This window comes from Peromyscus eremicus, chromosome 4 (genome assembly GCF_949786415.1).
Source record: "Peromyscus eremicus chromosome 4, PerEre_H2_v1, whole genome shotgun sequence".
NCBI classification, from domain to species: domain Eukaryota; kingdom Metazoa; phylum Chordata; class Mammalia; order Rodentia; family Cricetidae; genus Peromyscus; species Peromyscus eremicus.
This window is the reverse complement of record NC_081419.1, coordinates 67,010,701-67,033,090: the sequence shown is the minus strand read 5'-3', so window position 1 is coordinate 67,033,090 and position 22,390 is coordinate 67,010,701. Positions and strand designations below refer to the sequence as shown.

General features: G+C 42.6%; 1 protein-coding gene across 2 annotated transcripts in view; it reads left to right on the top strand.

The window, feature by feature from the left end:
• Positions 1–22,230, top strand: part of Ddb2 (damage specific DNA binding protein 2) — a 36,415-nt gene extending 14,185 nt beyond the window's left edge. For both annotated transcript variants that reach the window (XM_059260904.1, XM_059260903.1), the window contains exons 4-10: positions 15,158–15,303; positions 16,716–16,815; positions 16,897–17,074; positions 17,344–17,486; positions 21,469–21,633; positions 21,769–21,814; positions 22,089–22,230. In XM_059260904.1, coding sequence (XP_059116887.1) covers positions 15,158–15,303; positions 16,716–16,815; positions 16,897–17,074; positions 17,344–17,486; positions 21,469–21,633; positions 21,769–21,814; positions 22,089–22,153 — 843 coding nt within the window. In that variant the 3' untranslated portion in view covers positions 22,154–22,230. The remainder of the gene's footprint in view (positions 1–15,157; positions 15,304–16,715; positions 16,816–16,896; positions 17,075–17,343; positions 17,487–21,468; positions 21,634–21,768; positions 21,815–22,088) is intronic.
• Positions 22,231–22,390: the final 160 nt, after the last annotated feature.

Here is a 22,390-nt window from a genome sequence, read left to right as displayed (position 1 = left end):
GGAGAAACTCTGTCTCAAAAAAACAAAAATAAATCAATAAAAATAAGACAAACAAAAAATTGTGATATGCTTCTTAATTTTCCAAGTTTTTCTTGCAGTCATTGAGTGTCAATCTCTGGGTTTGTAGTTGGCACTAGATTTGGCAATTTTCAGGTCACTTTTCTTCCAATAGTTTCTCCCTCTTTTCTCCTTCTCCTCATTGTTACCCCTTTTCTACTCCTTCTCCCATCTGCCCACCTCTGCCTCCTGAGTGTTGGGATTAAAGGCATGTGTCACCATGCCTTGAACTTATTTTTTTAATTGAAAAAATGATTTTATACAATATATTTTGGTCATGTTTTCTCTTTCCTCAATTTCTCCCCACCTCCCTACCTCACCAACTTTGCTGTTTCTTAAAAACAAGCAACCCCCCCTGCAAAACATACACACACAAAAATGGAAAAATAAACAAGCAAAAGACCAATAAGATAACAACAACAACAAGAAAAGCCCAAACAGGCAAGCATAGTGGTGCATGCCTTTAATCCAGCACTTAGGAGGCAGACTCAGGCAGAACTTTGTGAGTTCAGGGCCAACCTGGTCTACATAGTGAGTTTCAGGACTGCCAGAGCTATATAATTAGACCCTGTCTAAAAGAAAAAAAAAAAAAAGCCAACCAAATCAAAACAAGACAAAAAGTCTACAAAAATACTCTTTAGTTCATTTTGTGTTGGCCAGCTACTCCTGGGCATGAGGCCTGCCCTGAAGTGTGGCTAGTGTACCCAGTAGATACCCTTTATATTGAGAATGGCTTATAGTGTCATTTCACAGCCTGTAATCTCAGCACTCAGGAAGCAAAGACAGGAGGAGAGTAAAAACCCAGCCCTTTTCATCGGTGATGGAATTATACATTGTTTTGAAGGTAGATTTTCTCCAACTAATTCCTGGTGTTTTTATTTCCTCTAACTTTGTGTAATTGCTTCACATACATTTACACATTAATACTCAGCCAAAGACTGGAAGAAGGTCTCCGAGAGTGTTTGTTCTCTGCCTCCCCAGGACTCTGCCACATTGACAGTCTATCTGCCCATCTCCCTGAGACGTGGAGGCTTTTGTTCTCCCTCCCTAGCCTGGATATATTCTCCAGCAGTAAGCTGGCACAGTTACAGGCCAACCTCATTACTTTTCCATCCTTTTTTGTCTGCCTGTTGTGCATAGTCTTAAAACTTGTTTCATATATTTTGTTCATTTTTCTAATTGTGTAAAGTATGAGGATTATTTGATTCCTGATACTAACATGGCTAGAAGCAGAAATCTACACTTATTAATTGTCATAGTTTATCTGAAGATTTAAATGTTTTTCCTACTCAGGGGCTGGTGAGATGACTCAATGGGTAATGAGGACAGATGTTCAAATCTCCAGCAGGTGGCATTGTATCCCGCCTATAATCCCAGTCTTGGAAGGCAGAGACACATACCCTGGAACATGAGTTCTAGGGTCCAGTGAGAGACTCTGCCTCAACATGTAAGGTAGAAAGCAATAGAGGAAGATGACATACATCAGCCTCTGGTCTCTGCACACATGTGTGTACATATATACACACAAAAATTAAATATCTTCCTACTCAGGCCAAGCTAGGGATGTATATATATCTCCATCATCCCAACTGCTCTGGAGGCAAAGGCAGGAGAATCATTTGAGCTTGTAGTGAGATCCTCTGCATTTTTGTGTTTTGTTTGAGACAAGGTCTCACTATGTAGCCCTGACTAGCCTAGAACATGCTATGTAGACCAGGCTGGCCTTGAACTATAGTGATCTACCAGCCTCTGCCTCCCAAGTGGTGGCATTAAAGGGATGCACCAACACTCCAGCTGATCAGTATAGCTCTTCATCTCATTTGTGTGTGCGTATATGTGTGTGTGTGTGTGTGTGTGAAGGCCGAATATCAAACTCAAGTGTCAATCTTTAGGAGCTGTCCACCTTAGTTTTTATTTTTAATGTAAATTTATTATTATTATTGTGTGTATATGAGTGTGGGCATGTACATGTACATGATCATGGTGTATGGGTAGAGGTCAGAGGACAGTTTGTTGTTTCTGCCTTGCTGTGTACTGCAGGCAGTTCTGTTACCACCTTGCTGTAGGAATGCTGAGATTAAAGCTGTGTGCCAGAGCATCCAGATTTTCTACATGGAATCCAGGGATCAAACGCAGGTCATCAGGCTTGCTCAGCTCTACCTTACTTTTCCTACTGTACCATCATACTGTCCCCACTGTGTTTTTATGAGACAGGGTCTCTGAGTGGCCTGAAGCTTACCAATTAGGGTAGGCTAGACCAGCTGGCCAGTGAGTTCCAAGGATCTCTTCTATGCCTTCCAGTGCTAGTTTGCAAGTGAGCATCATCATCCCGGCTTTTTATACAGGTGCCAGGTGTTGAACGCAGTTTTCATGCTTGTGCAGCAAGTCCTTTCGTGACAGAGAGCCATCCCTCCCTCCTTTTTTATTGATACGGTTTCAGCATGTAGCTCAAGTTGATCTCACTCATGGCAGACTTCCTGCCTTAGCCTCTCAAGTGCTGGGGTTACAGGGTGCACAACCACACCTAACAAAACTCTCTTTAAAACATTTTGTTTTTCCTTTGGGCTGGAGAGATGGCTCAGAGGTGAAGAGCACTTGTGGCTCCTGAAGAAGATCTGGGATCCGTTCCCAGTTCCCACATGGTGGCTCACAACCATCCATAACTCCAGTTCCAGGGAAGTCAACACCCTTTTCTGACTTCCAGGAGCATCAGGTATGCACATGGTATACATGCATAGATGCCGGCAAAATGTTCATAAAATAAATCTGAAGGTTTTGTTTGTTTGTTTGTTTGTTTTCTGTGTGGGGCTGGAGAGATGGCTCAGCAGTTAAGAGCACCGGCTGCCCCTATGAGGATTTGGGTTCAGTTCTCAGCTATGATGTGGGGGCTCACAGCCATCTAAAACTCTAGTTCCAGAGCATTTGACCCCTCTTCTGGCCTCACTGTCACCAGGCACACACATGGTACAAGGACATACATACAGGACAAACACTCATACACATGATAATAAAGTAATAATAAAAAAACTGCAGCTCAACATTTAATTTTTCCCTATATAATCTTATTACCTACACATGATAAAAGTTTCTTTTTTTTAATAAAAGTTTGATTTTTTTCTTTGCCACTCTAGCACTATTTATCCCAATTCTTTCTTTGACATAGACCTCTAGTATGTTGGTAAATATGTGGCTCTGGCATACATCCTTGTCATTTTCTTTTTTTTAAAATTAGGTTCACTTTATTTTATTATTATTACTATTGTTATTTTTTATGAATGTTTATTTTTATTTAAAGGGGGTTGATTATAGATGCAATCTCTAAAGAGGAAAAGGGGATACAGATATGACAGGATGAAAGGGTAGATTATTGAATCTTCTTTTAAAAGGCAACAACTTGTTTGAAATGTTTTACATTGCTGTGGATTTTAGTTTACTGATACAAATTTAAAGTTAATTTTGTTATACTGTATATATATTTCTACTCTTGTTTAAGGTATTATGTTTGTACAACTCATTTAAAATTGTAATATATAATTAAGAAATAGAGATTAATAATTAGTCATCTATGATAATCAAACTTACAGTCATGGTAGTTAAGTTTTTTTTTTTTGAACATAAAAACAGGCTATAATTCAAAAGTCCAGGGTTATTTGAAACTGGAAAATATTTTCTCTGTAGAAAATAGTAAAGCCGGGCGGTGGTGGCACACGCCTTTAATCCCAGCACTGGGGAGGCAGAACCAGGTGGATCTCTGTGAGTTCGAGGCCAGCCTGGGGTACAGAGTGAGTTCCAGGACAGGCTCCAAAGCTACACAGAGAAACCCTGTCTCGAAAAACCAAAAAAAAAGAAAAAGAAAAAGAAGTGAAAATGATAACATTTCCCAATAAGCCCTTTTAAGCCAAATAATAGCTGAATTATACATATAAATATTGATTAGATTCTGGGATACAGAAGAAACCTATCTTCATCTGTTCAGAGAGCTATGCTTTACTTAAGTTGTGTAAGTGAGATTCCTATTCATCTTCCCCTTCACTGTTTGATTTATGGCAGACATTTTTCTATAGGTTAATCCATAATCTAGAAAGATTTTAGCCTCCCCTCCTGAAAGTATAGCCAGCATTTTCTTTCATCAGCTTGATACGGTACAAATTATTATCCTTATAGTGAAATGTTTCACTAAAGCTTGCCCAGTGATTGGGCAAACCCAAAACTTATTATAGGCCACAGTCATCCTAGGGTCCCCCCGCCCCCCAGTACCCTCCCTGGATCTATGGGTTGCAATCTGATTGTCTTTTACTTTATATCTAGTATTCACTTATGAGTGAGTACATACCATGTTTGTCCTTCTGAGTTTGGATTACCTCACTGAGGGTGATATTTTCTAGTTCCATCCATTTTTCTGCAAATTTCATGCTGTCATTGTTTTTCTCTGCTGGGTAGTACAACATTGTGTATATGTACCACATTTTCTTAATCTATTCTTCAGTTGACGGGCATCTAGGTTGTTTCCAGGTTCTGGCTATTATGAATAATGCTGCTGTGAACATAGTTGAACATGTATCTTTGTGGTATGATTGAACATTCCTTGGGTATATGCCCAAGAGTGGTATGGCTAGGTCTTGAGGTAGTTCCATTCCCAATTTTCTGAGAAACCGCCATACTGATTTCCACAGTGGTTGTACAAGTTTGTACTCCAACCAACAAAGGAGGAGTGTTTCCCTTACTCCACATCCTCTCCAACATAGACTGTCATCCGTGTTTTGTTTTGTTTTTTAAAGATTTATTTTTTTATTATATATACAACATTCTGTCTTCATGTATCCTGCACTCCAGAAGAGGGCACCAGATCTCATTATAGATGGCTGTGAGCCACCGTGTGGGTGCTGGGAATTGAACTCAGGACCTCTGGAAGAGCAGCCAGTGCTCTTAACCTCTGAGCCATCTCTCCAGCTGTCATCAGTGTTTTTGATCTTTGCCATTCTGACAGGTGTAAGGTGGTATCTTAGAGTCATTTTGATTTGCATTTCTCTGATGACTAAGGATGTTGAGCATTTCCTTAAACATCTTTCAGCCATTTGATATTCTTCTTTTGAGAATTCTCTGTTTAGCTCTGTAGCCCATTTTTTTAATTGGATTGTTCAGTATTTTGATGTCTAGTTTCTTGAGTTCTTTATATACTTTGGAGATCAGCTCTCTCTCAGATGTGGGGTTGGTGAAGATCTTTTCCCATTCTGTCGGCTGTCTTTTTGTCTTATTGACTGTGTCCTTTACCCTACAAAAGCTTCTCAGTTTCAAGAGGTCCCATTTATTAATTGTTGCTCTCAGTGTCTGTGCTACTGGTATTATATTTAGGAAGTGGTCTCCTGTGCCAATGCATTCAAGAGCACTTCCTACTTTCTCTTCTATCAAGTTCAGTGTAACTGGATTTATGTTGAGGTCTTTGATCCACTTGGACTTGAGTTTTGTGCATGGTGACAGATACGGATCTATTTGCAATCTTCTACATGTTGACATCCAGTTATGCCAGCACAATTGTTAAAGATACTTTCTTTTTTTCCATTGTATAGTTTTGGCTTGTTTGTCAAAAATCAGGTGTTCGTATGTGTGCGGATTAATGTCAGGGTCTTCAGTTCGATTCCATTGGTCCGTATGTTGGTTTTTATGCCAGTACCAAGCTGTTTTTATTACTATAGTTCTATAGTAGAGCTTGAGGTCAGGAATGGTGATGCCTCCAGAGGTTGCTTTATTGTACAGGATTCTTTTAGCTTTCCTGGGTCTTTTGTTTTTCCATATGAAGTTGAGTATTGTTTTTTCCAAGTCTGTGAAGAACTCTATTGGGATTTTGTTGAGGATTGCATTGAATCTGTAGATTGCTTTTGGGCTACAGAGCCATTTTTACTATGTTAATCCTACCTAGTGAGCATGGGACATCTTTGCATTTTCTGATATCTTCTTCAATTTCTTTCTTCAGACTTAAAGTTCTTATCATACAAGTCCTTCACTTGTTTAGTTAGTGTTACCCCAAGGTATTTTATATTATTTGTGGCTATTGTAAAGGGTGATGTTTCTCTGATTTCTTTCTCAGCCCTTTTATCATTTGTATATAGGAGGGCTACTGATTTTTTTGAGTTGATCTTGTTTCCTGCCACATTACTGAAGGAGTTTATCAGCTGTAGAAGTTCCCTGGTAGAATTTTTGGGGTCATTTATGTATACTATATCATCTGCAAATAGTGAAAGTTTGACTTCTTCCTTTCCAGTTTCTATCCCTTTGATCTTCTTTTGTTGTCTTATTGCTCTAGCTAGAACTTCAAGTACTATATTGAATAAATATAGGGAGATTGCACAGCCTTGTCTTGTTCTTGATTTTAGTGGAATCACTTTGAGTTTTTCTCCGTTTAATTTGATGGTGGCTGTTGACTTGCTGTAAATTGCCTTTATTATGTTTAGGTATGTTCCTTGTATTCCTGACCTCTCCAAGACCTTTATCATGAAGAGGTGTTGGATTTTGTCAAAGGCTTTTTCAGCATCTAATGAGATGATCATGTGGTTTTTTTCTTTCAGTTTGTTTATATGGTGTATCACATTAGCAGATTTTTGTATGTTGAACCATCCTTGCATCCCTGGGATGAAGTCTACTTGGTCATGGTGGATAATTGTTTTGATGTGTACTTAGATTTGGTTAGCCAGTATTTTTTTTTTTTTTTTTTTTTTTTTTGGTTTTTCGAGACAGGGTTTCTCTGTGTAGCTTTGCGCCTTTCCTGGAACTCACTTGGTAGCCCAGGCTGGCCTCGAACTCACAGAGATCCACCTGGCTCTGCCTCCCGAGTGCTGGGATTAAAGGCGTGCGCCACCACCGCCCGGCTGGTTAGCCAGTATTTTATTAAGTATTTTTGCATCAATGTTCATGAGGGAGATTGGTCTGTAATTCTCTTTCTTTTTTGCATCTTTGTGTGGCTTGGATATCAGGGTAACTGTAGCCTCATAAAAAGAGTTTAGTAATGTTCCTTCTGTTTCTATTGTGTGGAACAATTTGAAGAGTATTGGTACTAGTTCTCCTTTGAAAATCTGGTAGAATTCTGTGCTGAAACCATCTGGTCCTGGGCTTTTTTTGATTGGGAGATTTTTAATGACTGTTTCTATTTCTTTAGGGGTTATTGGTCTATTTAAATAGTTTATATGGTCTTGATTTAACTTTGGTATGTGGTACCTATCCAGAAAATTGTCCATTTCTTTCAGATTTTCTAATTTTGTGGAGTACAGGTTTTTGAAGTATGACCTGATGATTCTCTGGATTTCCTCGTTGTCTGTTGTTATTATCTCCCTTTTTATTTCTGATTTTGTTAATTTGGATGCTCTCTCTCTGCCTTTTGGTTAGTCTGGATAAGGGCTTGTCTGTCTTATTGATTTTCTCAAAGAACCAACTCTTTGTTTCATTGATTCTTTGTATTGTTCTCTTTGTTTCTATTTTTATTTTACTTATTTATTTATTTATTTTTTGGTTTTTCGAAACAGAGTTTCTCTGTGTAGCTTTGCGCCTTTCCTGGAACTCACTTGGTAGCCCAGGCTGGCCTCGAACTCACAGAGATCCGCCTGGCTCTGCCTCCCGAGTGCTGGGATTAAAGGCGTGTGCCACCATTTTTGTTTCTATTTTATTGATTTCAGCTCTCAATTTGATTATTTCCTGGCGTCTATTCCTCCTGGGTGAGTTTGCTTCTTTTTGTTCTAGAGTTTTCAGGTGTGCTGTTAAGTCGCTAGTGTGAGATTTCTTTATATTCTTTATGTGGGCATTTAGTGCTATGAATTTTCCTCTTAGCACTGCTTTCATAGTGTCTCATAAATTTGGGTGTGTTGTACTTTCATTTTCATTGAATTCTAGGAAATCTTTAATTTCTTTCTTTATTTCTTCCTTGACCCATTGGTGCTTCAGTTGGGCATTATTCAGTTTCCATGAGATTGTAGGCTTTCTATAATTTTTGTTGTTGTTGAACTCTAACTTTAAGGCCTGGTGGTCCAATAAAATACAGGAGGTTATTCCAATGTTTTTGTATCTGTTGAGATTTGCTTTGTGACCCAGCATGTGGTCAGTTTTTGAGAAGGTTCCATGGGGTGCTGGGAAGAAGGTATATTCTTTTTTTTTTTTTTCCTGGAGCTGAAGACCGAACCCAGGGCCTTGCACTTGCTAGGCAAGCGCTCTACCACTGAACTAAATCCCCCCCCCTTTTTTTTTGGAGATAGGGTTTCTCTGTGTAGCTTTGCGCCTTTCCTGGAACTTACTCTGTAGATCAGCCTCGAACTCACAGAGATCCGCCTGCCTCTACCTCCCAAGTGCTGGGATTAAAGGTGTGCACCACCACTTCCCGAAATAATTATTTTCTTTCTTTCTTTCTTCCTTTCTTTCTTTCTTTCTTTCTTTCTTTCTTTCTTTCTTTCTTTCTTTCTTTCTTTCTTTCTTTCTTTCTTTCTTCAAGACAAGGTTTCTCTGTGTAGCTTTGTGCCTTTCCTGGAACTCTGTAGCCCAGACTGGCCTCGAACTCACAGAGATCCACCTGCCTCTGCCTCCCTAGTGCTGGGATTAAAGGCGTGCGCCACCACTGCCCGGCAAGAAGGTATATTCTTTTGTGTTAGGGTGGAATGTTCGGTAGATATCTATTAAGTCCATTTGAGTCATAACATCTGTTAGGTCCTTTATTTCTCTGTTAAGTTTCAGTCTGGTAGATCTGTCTTTTGGTGAGAGTGGTGTGTTGAAATCTCCCACTACTGTGTGGGGTTTGATGTGCAATTTAAGCTTTAGTAATGTTTCTTTTACAAATGTGGGTGCCTTTTTATTTGGGGCATAAATGTTCAGAGTTGAGACTTCATCTTGGTGGATTTTCCCTGTGATAAATATGTAATGTCCTTCCTGATCTCTTTTGATTGATTTTAGTTTGAAGTCTATTTTATTAGATATTAGGATAGCTACACCAGCTTGCTTCTTAAGTCCATTTGATTGGAAAGCCTTTTCCCATCGTTTTACTCTGAGGTAGTATCTGTCTTTGAAGTTTAGGTGTGTTTCTTGTATGCAGCAGAAGGATGGATCCTGTTTTTGTATCCATTCTGTTAGCCTGTGTCTTTTTATAGGTGAGTTGAGACCATTGATATTGATGGATATTAATGACCAGTGATTGTTAATTCCTGTTATTTTTTGGTGGTAGTGTTGTGTTTCCCTTCTTTGGTATTTGTTGGTGTGGGATTATCTATTGCCTGAGTTTTCATGGGGTGTGTCTAATTTCCTTAGGTTGGATTTTTTCTTCTAGTGCTTTCTGTAGGACTGGATTTGTGGATAGATATTGTTTAAATTTGGTTTTATCATGGAATATTTTGTTTACTCCATCTATGATGATTGAGAGTTTTGCTGGGTATAATAGTCTGGGTTGCCATCCATGGTCTCTTAGTGTCTGCATAGTGTTTGTCCAGGACCTTTCATAGTCTCCATTGAGAAGTCTGGTGTTATTCTGATGGGTCTACCTTTATATTTATGCTGCTTGGCCTTTTTCCTTTGTGGTTCTTAATATTTTTTCTTTATTCTGTATATTTAGTGGTTTGATTATTATGTGGCGAGGGGACTTTTTTTTTTTTTTTTTGATCCAGCCTATTTGGTGTTCTGTAAGCTTCTTGTATCTTCATAGGTATTTCTTTCTTTAAGTTGGGAAACTTTTCTTTTATGATTTTGTTGAATATATTTTCTGTGCCTTTGAGTTGGTATTCTTCTCCTTCTTCTATCCCTATTATTCCTAGGTTTGGTCTTTTCATGGTGTCCCACATTTCCTGGACATTTTGTGTTACAACTTTTTTGGCTTTAGTGTTTTCTTTGACTGACTAATCTATTTTTTTCTATTGTGTCTTCAACGTCAGAGATTCTCCTTTCCATCTCTTGCATTCTGTTGGTTATGCTTGCATCTGTAGTTCCTGTTCGTTTAGTCAGATTTTCTATTTCCAGCATTCCCTCAGTCTGTGTCTTCTTTATTGTCTCGATTTCAATTTTTAAATCTTGAATTGTTTCCTTCATCTGTTTAATTGCTTTTTCTTGGCTTTCTTTGATTTCTTCCAGTTTTTTGTTTGTTTTCTTTTTTTCATTTTGTTAAGAGAATTTTTTATTTCCTCTTTAAGGGCCTCTATCATCTTCTTAAAGTCATTTTTAAGATTGATTTCTTCTGCTTCTTCTGCCTTGGTATGTTCAGGTCTTGCAGGTATAGAACCAGTAGGTTTTGATGGTGTCATATAGGTCTTTATGTTGTTGCCTGTATTTTTGCACTGGCGTCTACTCATCTCTTCCTCTGCTTGGTGTAGGCGATGTCTGTGTCTGAGGGTACCTCTCTTGTTCCAAATGGTAGTCTTGGTCCACTGGGAGTTCTTGGTCTAATCGGTGCTGATGGACGCTGTTTCTCTGGGAGCAGCTTAGTCCAATCAGTGTTAGTGGGTTCTGTCTCAGGGAGCAGCTGTTCCCAATTGGTGCAGGGTAGGCTTATGGCTCTGGTGGTTGTTGGTGTCTCATAGGATGGTTTTCTTGGTGAGGGGGCAGGGAAAGAAGCTGCTGTCCAGTCCCTGGGGCTCCAATGGCTGGGGGGAGGGGCACGTAATGTGCCCTTGGGACCTGGGGGCTAGAGACCTGGTCTGCTGGTCTGGAGATGGGGCCTTACCTATTCCCAGTTGGTGTAGGGTGGGCTTATGACTCCCGTGACCTGGTTCGGTGGCTGGATGGCTCCTTCTCTTGTGTTCTCGGGTGGCACTCTGCTCACTCGCCAACTCCTCAGCTGATCTTGTTTCCTCAGACTGGCCACTGAACCATCTTGCTAATCCTGTTGAAGACTTGGTATGATTGAGGCCAAAGCTTTTCTCATTGTTGTCATTTACTTTTTTAATTTTTCATTTAAGATAATCTTGCCAGGTGTGGTGGTGCACACTTTTTGTTGTTGTTGTTGTTGTTGTTGTTGTTGTTTTGTTTTTCGAAACAGGGTTTCTCTGTGTAGTTTTGGTGCCTTTCCTGGAACTCACTCTGTAAACCAGGCTGGCCTCGAACTCACAGAGATCCACCTGGCTCTGCCTCCAGTGCTGGGATTAAAGGTGTGCACCATCAGCCGGGCAGTGGTGGTGCACACCTTTAATCCCAGCACTTGGGAGGCAGAGGCAGGCAGAGCTCTGTGAGTTCAAGGCCAGCTTGGTCTACAGAGTGAGTTTCAGGACAGCCAGAGCTGTTACACAGAGAAACCCTGTCTCAAAAAACAAACAAACAAACAAACAAACAAAAACCAAAACAAATCTGACTAGCCCAAGATGGTCTTAAGCTTGCAGTCCTCCTGAATGCCACCGTGCCTGGCCTTCTCTGATAAGGCTGGATAATATTCCATTACACACCCACATTCCTACATTTTCCTTTGCTTTCTTTCTTTCTCTCTTTCTCTCTTTCTTTCTTTCTTTCTTTCTCCCTTCCTTCCTTCTTTCTTTTTTTTCTTTTTCTTCGTTTCTTCCATAAATTTTATTCCTTTATAAGTGTGTGTGTGTGTGTGTGTGTGTGTGTGTGTGTACAGTGCCCTCAGAGGCCAGGATAGGGTGTAAAATCCCCTGGAACTGGAATTAAAGACAGTTGTGAACTACTATGTGGGTGCTGGAAATTGAACCCAGGTCCTCTTCAAGAGCAGCCAGTGCTCTTAACAGCTGAACCATCCCTCCAGCCTCAGTCCCACATTTTCTTATAGAATGGCATTTGAATTTATTCCACCATTTGCCTATTTTGAATGATGTTGTAATGAAGATAGGTGTGTGCATAGTGTTAGGGTCCTGGAGAAGTCCCACAAAAGACCACCATCCACATGCAATCAGCAAGAACGTTTATTATTCCAACATGCTGGGGCCTGCCATCCCACACAAAGGCAAGATGGTGAAGATCCTAAGAGAGACGTCTGAGCTCCTTTTAAGCACAGCTGAAGGGGAGTTCCTAGGGCAGTTAGGTCATTTTAGATATGATTGGCTCAAGCAAGTGGCAATCATATCAGTACATTCTGATTGGCCAGGGCTAGTTATAGGCTGGTCATGGCTACAGTTTTCCATTTTGGGGCAGGCCTGGACAGATCCCAGGCTTTGTCCTTGAGCTGCTGTGGAGGCTGGCTGGCCTAGTTCGTACTGACTGTGGGGACTAGCTCAGTGGCCCAGGCTTGGTGCATCCTACCTCCCTGTCCCTGTTGTCAGGTGATTAATTACCTTTTGTTCATGGCTTCCTTAGAAACCGCCTGTCCAGTCTCAGGAAACTGAAATTGAGGCCTAATATCTGAGAGAAGACTGAGCATCCTGTTACGCTGTCTGCTCAGTCCTCTCAATAGCTCTTTGAGATAACCTGTGTTCTGTTCTTTGGGATGTATACCCAGAAGTGGGATTGCTGGATCAAATGTTAATGCTACTTTTTGAGGAACCCCTATACTGTTCTCAATAGTGGCTACACCATCTTACATTACATTGCCACCATGAGTGTGCAAGATGGCATAGAAGCCATGATCAGAATATATTATATTTTTTAAAATCTATTTTTGGGCTGGAGAGATGGCTCAATGGTTAAGAGCACTGGCTGCTTTTCTGGAGGTCCTGGGTTCAATTCCCAGCAACCACATCATGACATCTATAATGGGATTTGATACCCTCTTCTGTCATGCAGGCATTCATGCAGACACTGTATACTTAATCAATCAATCAATCAATCTAGATTTTAAAAAATCTATTTTGGCCAGGCAGCAGTGGCGCACGCTTTTAATCCCAGCACTCAGGAGGCAGAGGCAGGTGGATCTCTGTGAGTTTGAGGCCAGTCTTGTTTACAGAGCGAGTCCCAGGAAAGGCACCAAAACTACACAGAGAAACCCTGTCTCAAAAAACCAAAAATAAACAAACAAACAAATAAATAAATAATTTTTAAAAAATCTATTTTGGGGCTGGAGAGATGGCTCAGTTGTTAAGAGCACTAACTGCTCTTCCAGAGGTCCTGAGTTATTCCTAGCAGCCACAGGTGGATTACGACTGTCTATAATGGAATTTGATGCCCTCTTCTGGCATGCAGGCATACATGCAGACTGAGCACTCAAACCAAAAACAAAAAAGATAAATATTTTTTTAAAAAATCTATTTTCAATAAAAATAAAATAAAAATAAAGAATACACAAGAATTCCAGTTCCTCCAAATCCTCCCCAACGTTAGTTATTTTCCATTCCTTTGAGGGTGGCATTGTAAGGTGTGTGAGGTGGTAGCATTGTAGCTTCCTTTGTGTTTCTCTAGATGATGTTGAATTTCTTCTCATATGTTTGTTGGACATCTGTGTGTCCTCTTAGTTGGATATTTGGTTTTTGTTGTTAAGTTATGGTTTTTGAGTTAATAGACGTTTTAATGGATATTAACCTCTTCTCAAGTTTATGACTTCCAAGTATTTTCTCGAGTTCTATAGATTCCTTTTTCACTCTTAACTGTTTCCTTTGATGCTTGACAAAATTCTGTTTATTGTTTTTTGGGAAACAAGTTCTCATTGTTTTAGAAATAAGGCCCAGGATGGCCTTGAATTCCTGGTTGGTGCTGGGATTACAGGCTCATGCCACCATGCCTGGCTTGATTAATTTCTTTCCTTCTTTTGGTTTTTCCAGACAGAGCTTCTCTGTGTAACATTGGCTGTCCTGGAACTTGCTCTATAAACCAGACTGGCTTCAAACTCACAGAGATCTGCTTGCCTCTGCCTCATTGAAGGCATGTGCTGCCACTACCACTCTTATTGTATCTGTTATTTTATTTATTTGAGACAGTCCATTAGCCCTGGCTGTCCTGGAACTCACTATGTAGATCAGGCAGGCCTTGAACTCACAGAGATCTGCCTGTGTCTGCCTATAGAGTGCTGGGATTAAAGGCATGTGTTCCCATGCCTGTTTTTTTTTTTTCATTTGTTTGTTTTTTGTTTTTTATTTGTTTATTTATTTATTTATGTGTGTGTCTGTGTGAGTGTATCCTATGCGTCCAGGAGTGCCTGTGGAGGCCAGAAAAGGGCATTGGGTCCCCTGGAGCTGGAGTTACAGGCCATCTGAGCCGTCCTACATGGGTGCTAGGAACTGAACTCTAGTCCTCTAGACGAGCAGTAGGTGCTCTTCACCACTAAGCCATCTCTCTCGCCTCTATAAAAACAGGTGTTACTCCTCCCCCTTTTTAATTTGTGGGGGTGTGGGTGGGATCCAGCCCAGGGCCTTGTGCTTACTGGGCAAGTGCTCTCACACTTGCCGTACCTCCAGACTCCTCACGTTTGTGTCATCACTGCCCAGAATGTCTGGAAGGAAAGAACACCGATCATTTCCTGCCCTACAAACCTTACCACTCTTCTGAGCTGACCCTCTTCTGAAAAGAGCACACTGTGATTTCCAGAGGTTCAGTTTAAGGGGGTAAATGTGATAAAGTAGGAGAGCCTGAGGGAGCTTTTGTGGGGTTAACAGAAAGTTTCTGCATCTTTTTTTTTTTTTTTTTTTTTTTTTTAAAGATTTATTTATTTATTATGTATACAGTGTTCTGTCTGCACGCCAGAAGAGGGCACCAGATCTCATTACAGATGGTTGTGAGCCACCATGTGGTTGCTGGGAATTGAACTCAGGACCTTTGGAAGAACAAGCAGTACTCTTAACCTCCGAGCCATCTCTCCAGCCCAAGTTTCTGCATCTTAATTTTGGGGGTGGGTAGGCTATTCAGTGTCTTTGTTGAAATTCACAGAACTGTGTACCAGAACCAGTTATGTTTGCTACCTGAAAATATAAAAGTCAAAATTAAGCCATAAAAAATAAAGAGAAGCCGGGCAGTGGTGGCGCACGCCTTTAATCCCAGCACTCGGGAGGCAGAGCCAGGCAGATCTCTGTGAGTTCGAGGCCAGCCTGGTCTACAGAGCGAGATCCAGGACAGGCACCAAACCTACACAGAGAAAATACATAAAGAGTATACTAACATCAGATATCTAAGCTGACCTTGGTGTTTCTGCCTTAGTGCATTCATGTGCCCAGGCCTGATTCCTCACTTGTGGCTCATCATCACTCACTGGCTTTTCCCTTCCTCATGTTAGATTGGAGCTGGAGGAAGCATCACTGGGCTGAAGTTTAACCACCTCAATTCCAACCAGTTTTTTGCTTCCTCAATGGAGGGAACAACCAGGCTGCAGGATTTTAAAGGCAACACTCTCCGAGTTTACACCAGCTCAAACTCTTGCAAGTGAGTAGTTTAACCAGTAAGGAAATAGCTTCTATGCTCTAGATGCAGTTCTGCAGAGAACATACCCAGCCCCATTTCTGTTGCTCAGACCGGGCCCAGGGAAGACAGGGTACTAGCCACTTTGTGGCACCCCTTTTCTTCTTTAGACTGGCTGCTCTGACTTTTGTCCAAGTGGGTCATTGCACTAGGAATGTGCTCTGGATCCTCAGCTCTTGTCTTTGAGGGAAGGATTTAATCACTTCTGTAAGTCATGTCCATATTGAACTAGGCCTTTACTTTCACTGGAGAAGTAGTCAACAGGTCATTTGCTTAGAAAGGCATTTACAGAATAGTGCAGGAATTAAGAACTGAAGTTTAGCCATGTGTGTTGGCACATGCCTTTAATGCCAGCACTTGGGAGGCAGAGGCTGGTGGATTACTGAGTTCAAGGTCAGCCTGGTCTACATAGTGAGTGCCAGGCCACCAGGACTAAGTGAGGGCCTATCTTAGAAAGAAAGAAAGGGCCAGGCGGCGGCGGTGGTGCACATCTTTAATCCCAGCACTCGGGAGGCAGAGCAATGCGGATCTCTGTGAGTTTGAGGCCAGACTGGTCTACAGAAAGGAGAAAAAGAAATGCAAGTTTATTGCCCTCCATTTTCTGGGGTGTAATGGCTGTACTGTTTCCTTGATGGAAATGCTACTGAGTAGAAGAACCCTCTTCAAAGAACAAGTAGCTTGAGAAATTACAAATGCAAGTCCCTTTGTTTCTAGCCAGAGACACAGTTCTGTAAGGAATGATGAGTGAGAGTGTGCAGTGGGTCTAACCAGCTGGAGTGTTGTTCTGGCTGCCCCACGAGGCTGAGAAAGAAGCACACCATCAGGAGAGGGACTGGCCAGACTTGGGGTTCTGGCTGTGAATTTGGACCCATGAAGTAGCGCTTCTCAGTCTCTTGACTTTCACATGGTTTTCAAGAGGAAATGGTTTCTGGTTGTATTTGATGTTTCCCTGAGTGCTCAGAAGGGGGCAGATGTCCACTTCTCGCCATCTGTGAGGAACAGAGCTGGACAGGTCCGAAGAGTGAAGAGCAATGAGTGTGGGAGCAGTGAACAGGCCTCTTGAGAACCCGGGCTGTGGGGAGCAAGCTAGCCTTCGGATGTGCTTTACGGCTTAGGTTTGGCTGCTTCGGGGACTAGCTGAGGATTCCGGGCCCAGCAATAACTGGACCAGTTTCTGAGCTCTGTCACCCTCACCCCTTCTTTCCCCCGGTAGACACGGCTGAGTGTCCTTCCCTGGAAATTTACAGCTCGACAGTTACTCATTGAGTCAACACATATTTGTTGAATGCCTGTTAGATACCGGAGCTGCAACCGGAGCTGGACAGTAACAACCGTAACTATCTCGGTCTCAGTCTTACAGCACTCTCTCCCTCTAGGGTCTGGTTTTGCAGCCTCGATGTTTCTGCCAAGAGCCATGTGGTGGTCACAGGAGACAATTTGGGACACGTGATCCTGCTGAACACAGATGGCAAGGAGGTGGGTACTATGTGGCCCACTCCTGCTCCCCAGCCCCTCTTTGGTTCTGTGTCTCCACCTGAACCAAACTTTTCTCTGCAGCTTTGGAATCTCAGAATGCACAAAAAGAAAGTAGCCCATGTGGCCCTGAATCCCTGCTGTGATTGGCTTCTGGCCACAGCATCCATAGATCAAACAGTGAAAATCTGGGACCTGCGCCAGATTAAAGGGAAAGCCAGCTTCCTCTACTCACTGCCTCACAAGTATCCTGTCAATGCAGGTGTGACATCCGGAACCTCATCTTTCTTATGGACCCTGTCTTTCTCACCACTACCCCCCAACTCAATCCTTTACTCCACCCTTACTAAGCTGGTGTCTAGGACTCTTTCTGGCTCTGGTTGCTCCTTTGACGGTGGAGTTTCTATACTATTTTTGTTCATAGTCTAGATTGACCCCTCCTACCCTAACCTGGAAGGGAATGGAACTTCAGAAGGTTAGGATACCAGGGGCTTAGGGTTCCTTCAGCTGAAGGGCTTTTCACTTTGTCAGCCTGCTTTAGCCCGGATGGAGCCCGGCTCCTGACTACTGACCAGAACAATGAGATTCGGGTTTACTCTGCCTCCCAGTGGGATAGCCCCCTGAGCCTGATCACCCATCCTCACCGTCATTTTCAGCACCTTACACCCATCAAGGTGAGTGACAAATGGAAGGGTCCATGGTGATGGACATGGGCCAGATCTTTCCAAGCTGGGGAGAGGGTCACATATGCAGCCTACAAACTCAGCTGTTGTTTCCCACACACACGCGCACGCGCGCGCACACACACACACACACACACACACACGCACGCACGCACGCACGCACGCACGCACACACGCATGCACGCACGCACGCACAATCCCTTATTCTTTGGCTCTAGCTGCTCCTTTTATCCCATTTCTGTAATTCCATTGAGAGGTCTCTCTGTCTGTTTTTCAGGTAGGGTCTTACTATAGTAGCCCTGGGTGGCCTGGAACTTGCTCCATAGACCAGGCTAGTCTTGACCTAGTAGAGATCACCTGCTTTTATCTCCCAAGAGTTTTGTATCAAAGGCAAGCACCACCATCCACACCAGTCACCCATTGAGTTTTCTTAGTATATCTGATAAACTAATTTCCTAAGTTTTCAGACCAGCATTGACCTTACTGTGGCATTTCTATGACCTTGACCCTTTGTTCTGTCCTCTGTTTCAGTTACCCATGTATACAGCTGACCCATAAACGAACCCAACCTTCTTGGACTGTCTTGCAGGTTTAAGTGGTTCCTAATAATAGAAATAAGACCCTTAGTTTCCCAAATTAGACCTCTGTTTCATCTGTAAGTGAAAATAGCATTTAACTGATAGGGTTTTGTGAGGATGAGTCAGGATACATAAAACATTGGACACCATTCCTAGCACTTAATAAATAACTTAGTATCTCACATACTCAAATCAAACCCAAAATAAACAATATTAAGAACTTTTCTACTGGGAGACAGAAGCAGGTGATCTCCATGAGTTCAAGGACAGCCTGGTCTACAGAGAGTGTTCCAGGATAGCCAAGGCTACACAGAGAAACCCTGTCTTGAAGCAAATAAACAAACAACAAAACAAAACAATTCTTCTGAAACCAGGTGTAGTGGTGCATGCCTTTAATCTCAGCACTTGGGAGGCAGAGGCAGGTGGATCTATGTGAGTTCAAAGCCAGCCATGACTATATATTGAGATCCTGTCACACACACTAATAGATTTTTTTCTGGGGATGTTGCTCAATGAGAGTACTTACATATAGCTTGCACAGTGCCCTAGGGAAGGAGGAGGGCACATGAAATCAGGTGTAGTGGTACTCACTGGTAATCCTAGCACCTGGCGGGTAGAAGCAGGAGGGTCAGGAGTTCAAGGCCAGTTATTGCTCTTGATAGATAGGCTGTGCCCCATCTATCCCAGTGATGCCAACATCCACCTGTGATTTTTTTTTTCTTGCAACTACTTTTTTTTTTTGGGGGGGGGGAATATTTTTACTAGGTTGATTGAGGTGGGAAGACTCCACGATGGGTGGTACCATTCCCTGGACTAAGATCCTGAGATTGATTGATTGATTGATTGATTGATTGATTATGTCGAATGCTGTTTATTGAAGGAGGGAAGAGGTCTTAAATACAGGCTTACAGCACAATGGGAGAACCCCGGAGGGCAGAGCAGAAGTTCCCTACAGATGTTTTACAATCTTGCATCTAAGCTGTTAACGCCCATTATGCAGGATACACAGACAAGGAACTTCCCTTAAGCATTCAGGAGGGTGGAACCCGGCAGGGAATTAGCATAGGGAGGATATGAAGATCAAGGTCAGCAAGCCAGGCAACAGTTACCCAAAACGGGGACTAGAGCCCTACAGGTCCCCCTTTTACTAAAAAATGAGCTTCTGACTTAGGTTTGCAACTACTTCTAAGCCACTCCATGTACCAATTCTTCTCTTAAATATTATTTAATGTGTATGGATATTTTATCTGCATGTATGTCCGTGTACCATGGACACAACTGGTGCCCTAAGAGGTCAGAAGATGGCATGGGATCCCCTGGAACTGAGTTACAGTTGGTTGTGAGCTGACGTTGTGGGTACTAGGAAACCTATGTCCTCTGGAAGAGCAGCCAGTGCTCTTAATCATCGAGTTGTCTCCAGTCCACTTGTCTCTCCCTCCTCTTTTCCTTCTGTCTTCCTTCTTTCAGAACTGCCTTGAAGGCACACAAGGAGCACACACCTATAATCCTGCACTTTAGGTTGAGGGAGGATTGCAGGCTTGAGGACTGCCTGGGCTGTACAGTACAACCCCTGTCTCCAAAAAATCAAGAACTGTTTTGAAATTAGGAATTAGAAGCCCACCCAATTCTGTCACACCACTAACTGCCAGATTCATTTTGAATAATGTGAACCAAGGAATGCACGTTTCCTTTCCTTTTCCCTTCCCACTAGCACTTCACACCCAAGTCTTCGTTATGTGCGGACAGAGGAGGATTAGGAGTGCAGTCACCTCGAACCCAAGTCCTATTTGGTGGTGTTCACCAGAGGCTTTTTTGCTTTGTTATAGGTTTATCTCTTAGGTTTAACTTTGTTAAAGTCTTAACAAAGCTGATGTGAAAACATTTGTTAAGAGCCAGAGGTGTTCAGTGGTAAAGCCCTTGCCTAGCATGGACAGGGCCCTGGGTTCAGTCCCCAGAATTGCAAAAAATAAAACAAACAAACAAAAAACCAGCAACAACACAACAAAAATGTCCAAGTTGGTATGACCTTAAGCACATGCAGGAGAGGAGTGGGAGAAGAGACGGCTCAGTGGTTAAGAGCATATGCTGCTCTCGCAGAGGACCCGGGTTCAGTTCCTGAGTACCTACCTGGCAACTCACAAGTGTCTGTTACTCCAGTTCCAGCTGATCCAGAGCCCTGTTTTGGCCTCTGCAGGTACACATGCAGAACACTTATATACACGCAAGCAAAACACTCATACACAAAATACGTAAATCTTCATCGGATGGTACACACATTTTTTTCCATTCTTTTTTTTTTCTTTTCTTTTTTTTTTTTTTTTTTTTTTTTTTTTCCCACACAGAGTTTCTCTGTGTAACCCCGGCTGTCATGAAACTAGTTCTGTAGACCAGGCTGGCCTTGAACTTACAGAGATCCACCTGCTTCTGCCTCCCAAGTGCTGGGATTAAAGATGTCTACTGCCACCGCTCCACCCCACCTCTGGATGGTGCATGCATTTAATCCCAGTAGTTTAAGGCCATTCTGATACATACATAGAGTATGACATTATCAAAAAAATAAAATATAGACTGGGCAGTGCTGGCCCACACCTTTAATCCCAGCACTCGAGGCAGAGGCCGGTGGATCTCTGTGAGTTTTAGGCTAGCTTGGTCTACAGAGCAAGTTCCAGGACAGCCAAGGCTGTCCTGAGAAACTTTTCAAAAATTAAAAACACTTACTTATTGATTTTGTGTGTGTGACTATACACTCATGCCACAGTGGGCAAAGTGGTCAGAGTTGGTTTTCCCCTCCCACCACATAGGCCCTGGAGATCAAACTCAGGGTATCTGCTGAGTCATCTAGCCAGCCATGTTTGTCTTATATGCAGTATTAGGTTCTTCTTGGCCTATTAATGGTTAAAAAGAACTGGGAAAAAATAGGCATATACACACATGTATATATATATATATATATATATATATATATATATATTACACACAACTCATATGTGTATGATGTGTATGTGGGATTAAACCCACAGCCTCCTGTATGCAATGTAAGTGCTCTGCCATAGAGCTAGATATCCAGCCCTTAAAGAATATTTTGTGTGTGGAGGCCAGAGGTTGACATCAGGTGTCTTCCTCAGTTGTTCTCCACCTATTTTTGAGACAGGGTCTCTCATGAACCTGGAACTCACTGATTTGGCTGAACTAGATGGCTATCAAGTTCCGGGTATCCTGTCTCCACCTCCCCAGGTGGGATTACAGGTGCATCATGACAAGATTTTATGTGGGTGCTGGGGATCCAAACTCAGTTCTGCCTGTGTTGCAAGCCCATTACCAACTGAGCCATCTCCCCTGGCTTCAAAAATACTGATGTCTCTCTTTACATTCTGACTAACCTCTCCATTTCCTAGGCAACCTGGCATCCAAGACACAACCTCATTGTTGTGGGCCGATACCCAGATCCTAATCTCGAAAGTTGCGTTCCCTATGAACTAAGGACAATAGATGTGTTTGATGGAAGCTCGGGGGAAATGATGTGCCAGCTCTACGATCCAGGATATTCTGGTATCACTTCGGTGAGACTTGGACCCTCAGTGATGGGAGGAAGCGGGAAGTCGAGCTGCCTTCCTGATCAGAATTAGTCCCCATGTACCCTTCTGCCTCTGTACTGCCTTCACCCCAACTCCACACTGATATTCTTACCTCTGCAGCTCAATGAGTTCAATCCTATGGGTGACACACTGGCCTCTGCTATGGGTGAGTAGAAGCACCTGTATCTCAGCCTGTAAGACTGACCCTACCCCTAGGTTTTAGTGGAGGCTAAATTCACCCTGGCCCTGCCCTATTCATGCCAGGGCAGTAGGCAGTAGAGACATCTGGGAAACAGTGGTCTCTGGCCCAGATCACCCATCTGGCTTTATGTTGGTCAAGACAATGTCAGGCTCCCATCCAGTCTGCTAGCTCCCCATGACATCCCCCAGCTCTGAGACTAATAACAGAAGGTGTCGGTCAGACTTGTTGTTCCTTCTAGGTTATCATATTCTCATTTGGAGCCATGAGGAGGCCAGGTCACAGAAAGACCATGAAAGACAATGAAGAAGGTGTGAGCCAGCAGCAGCTGGAGCCCACAAGTGGGAAGAAGTTCTGTGAGAGGAGGCAGCTATTTGTTAAGGGACCAGAAGTCCCCAGCTCTCAGGGCTGCCGGGGGACACCTGTGGCGTGGGACACTGTGGGACTAAGACAACTGGCATGTTACTGCTCTAGACTTTGATCCAGAAACAGAGCAAACCACTGCCCTAAGGGTCCCCGCTGTGTTTAGCCTACAGCCACAGT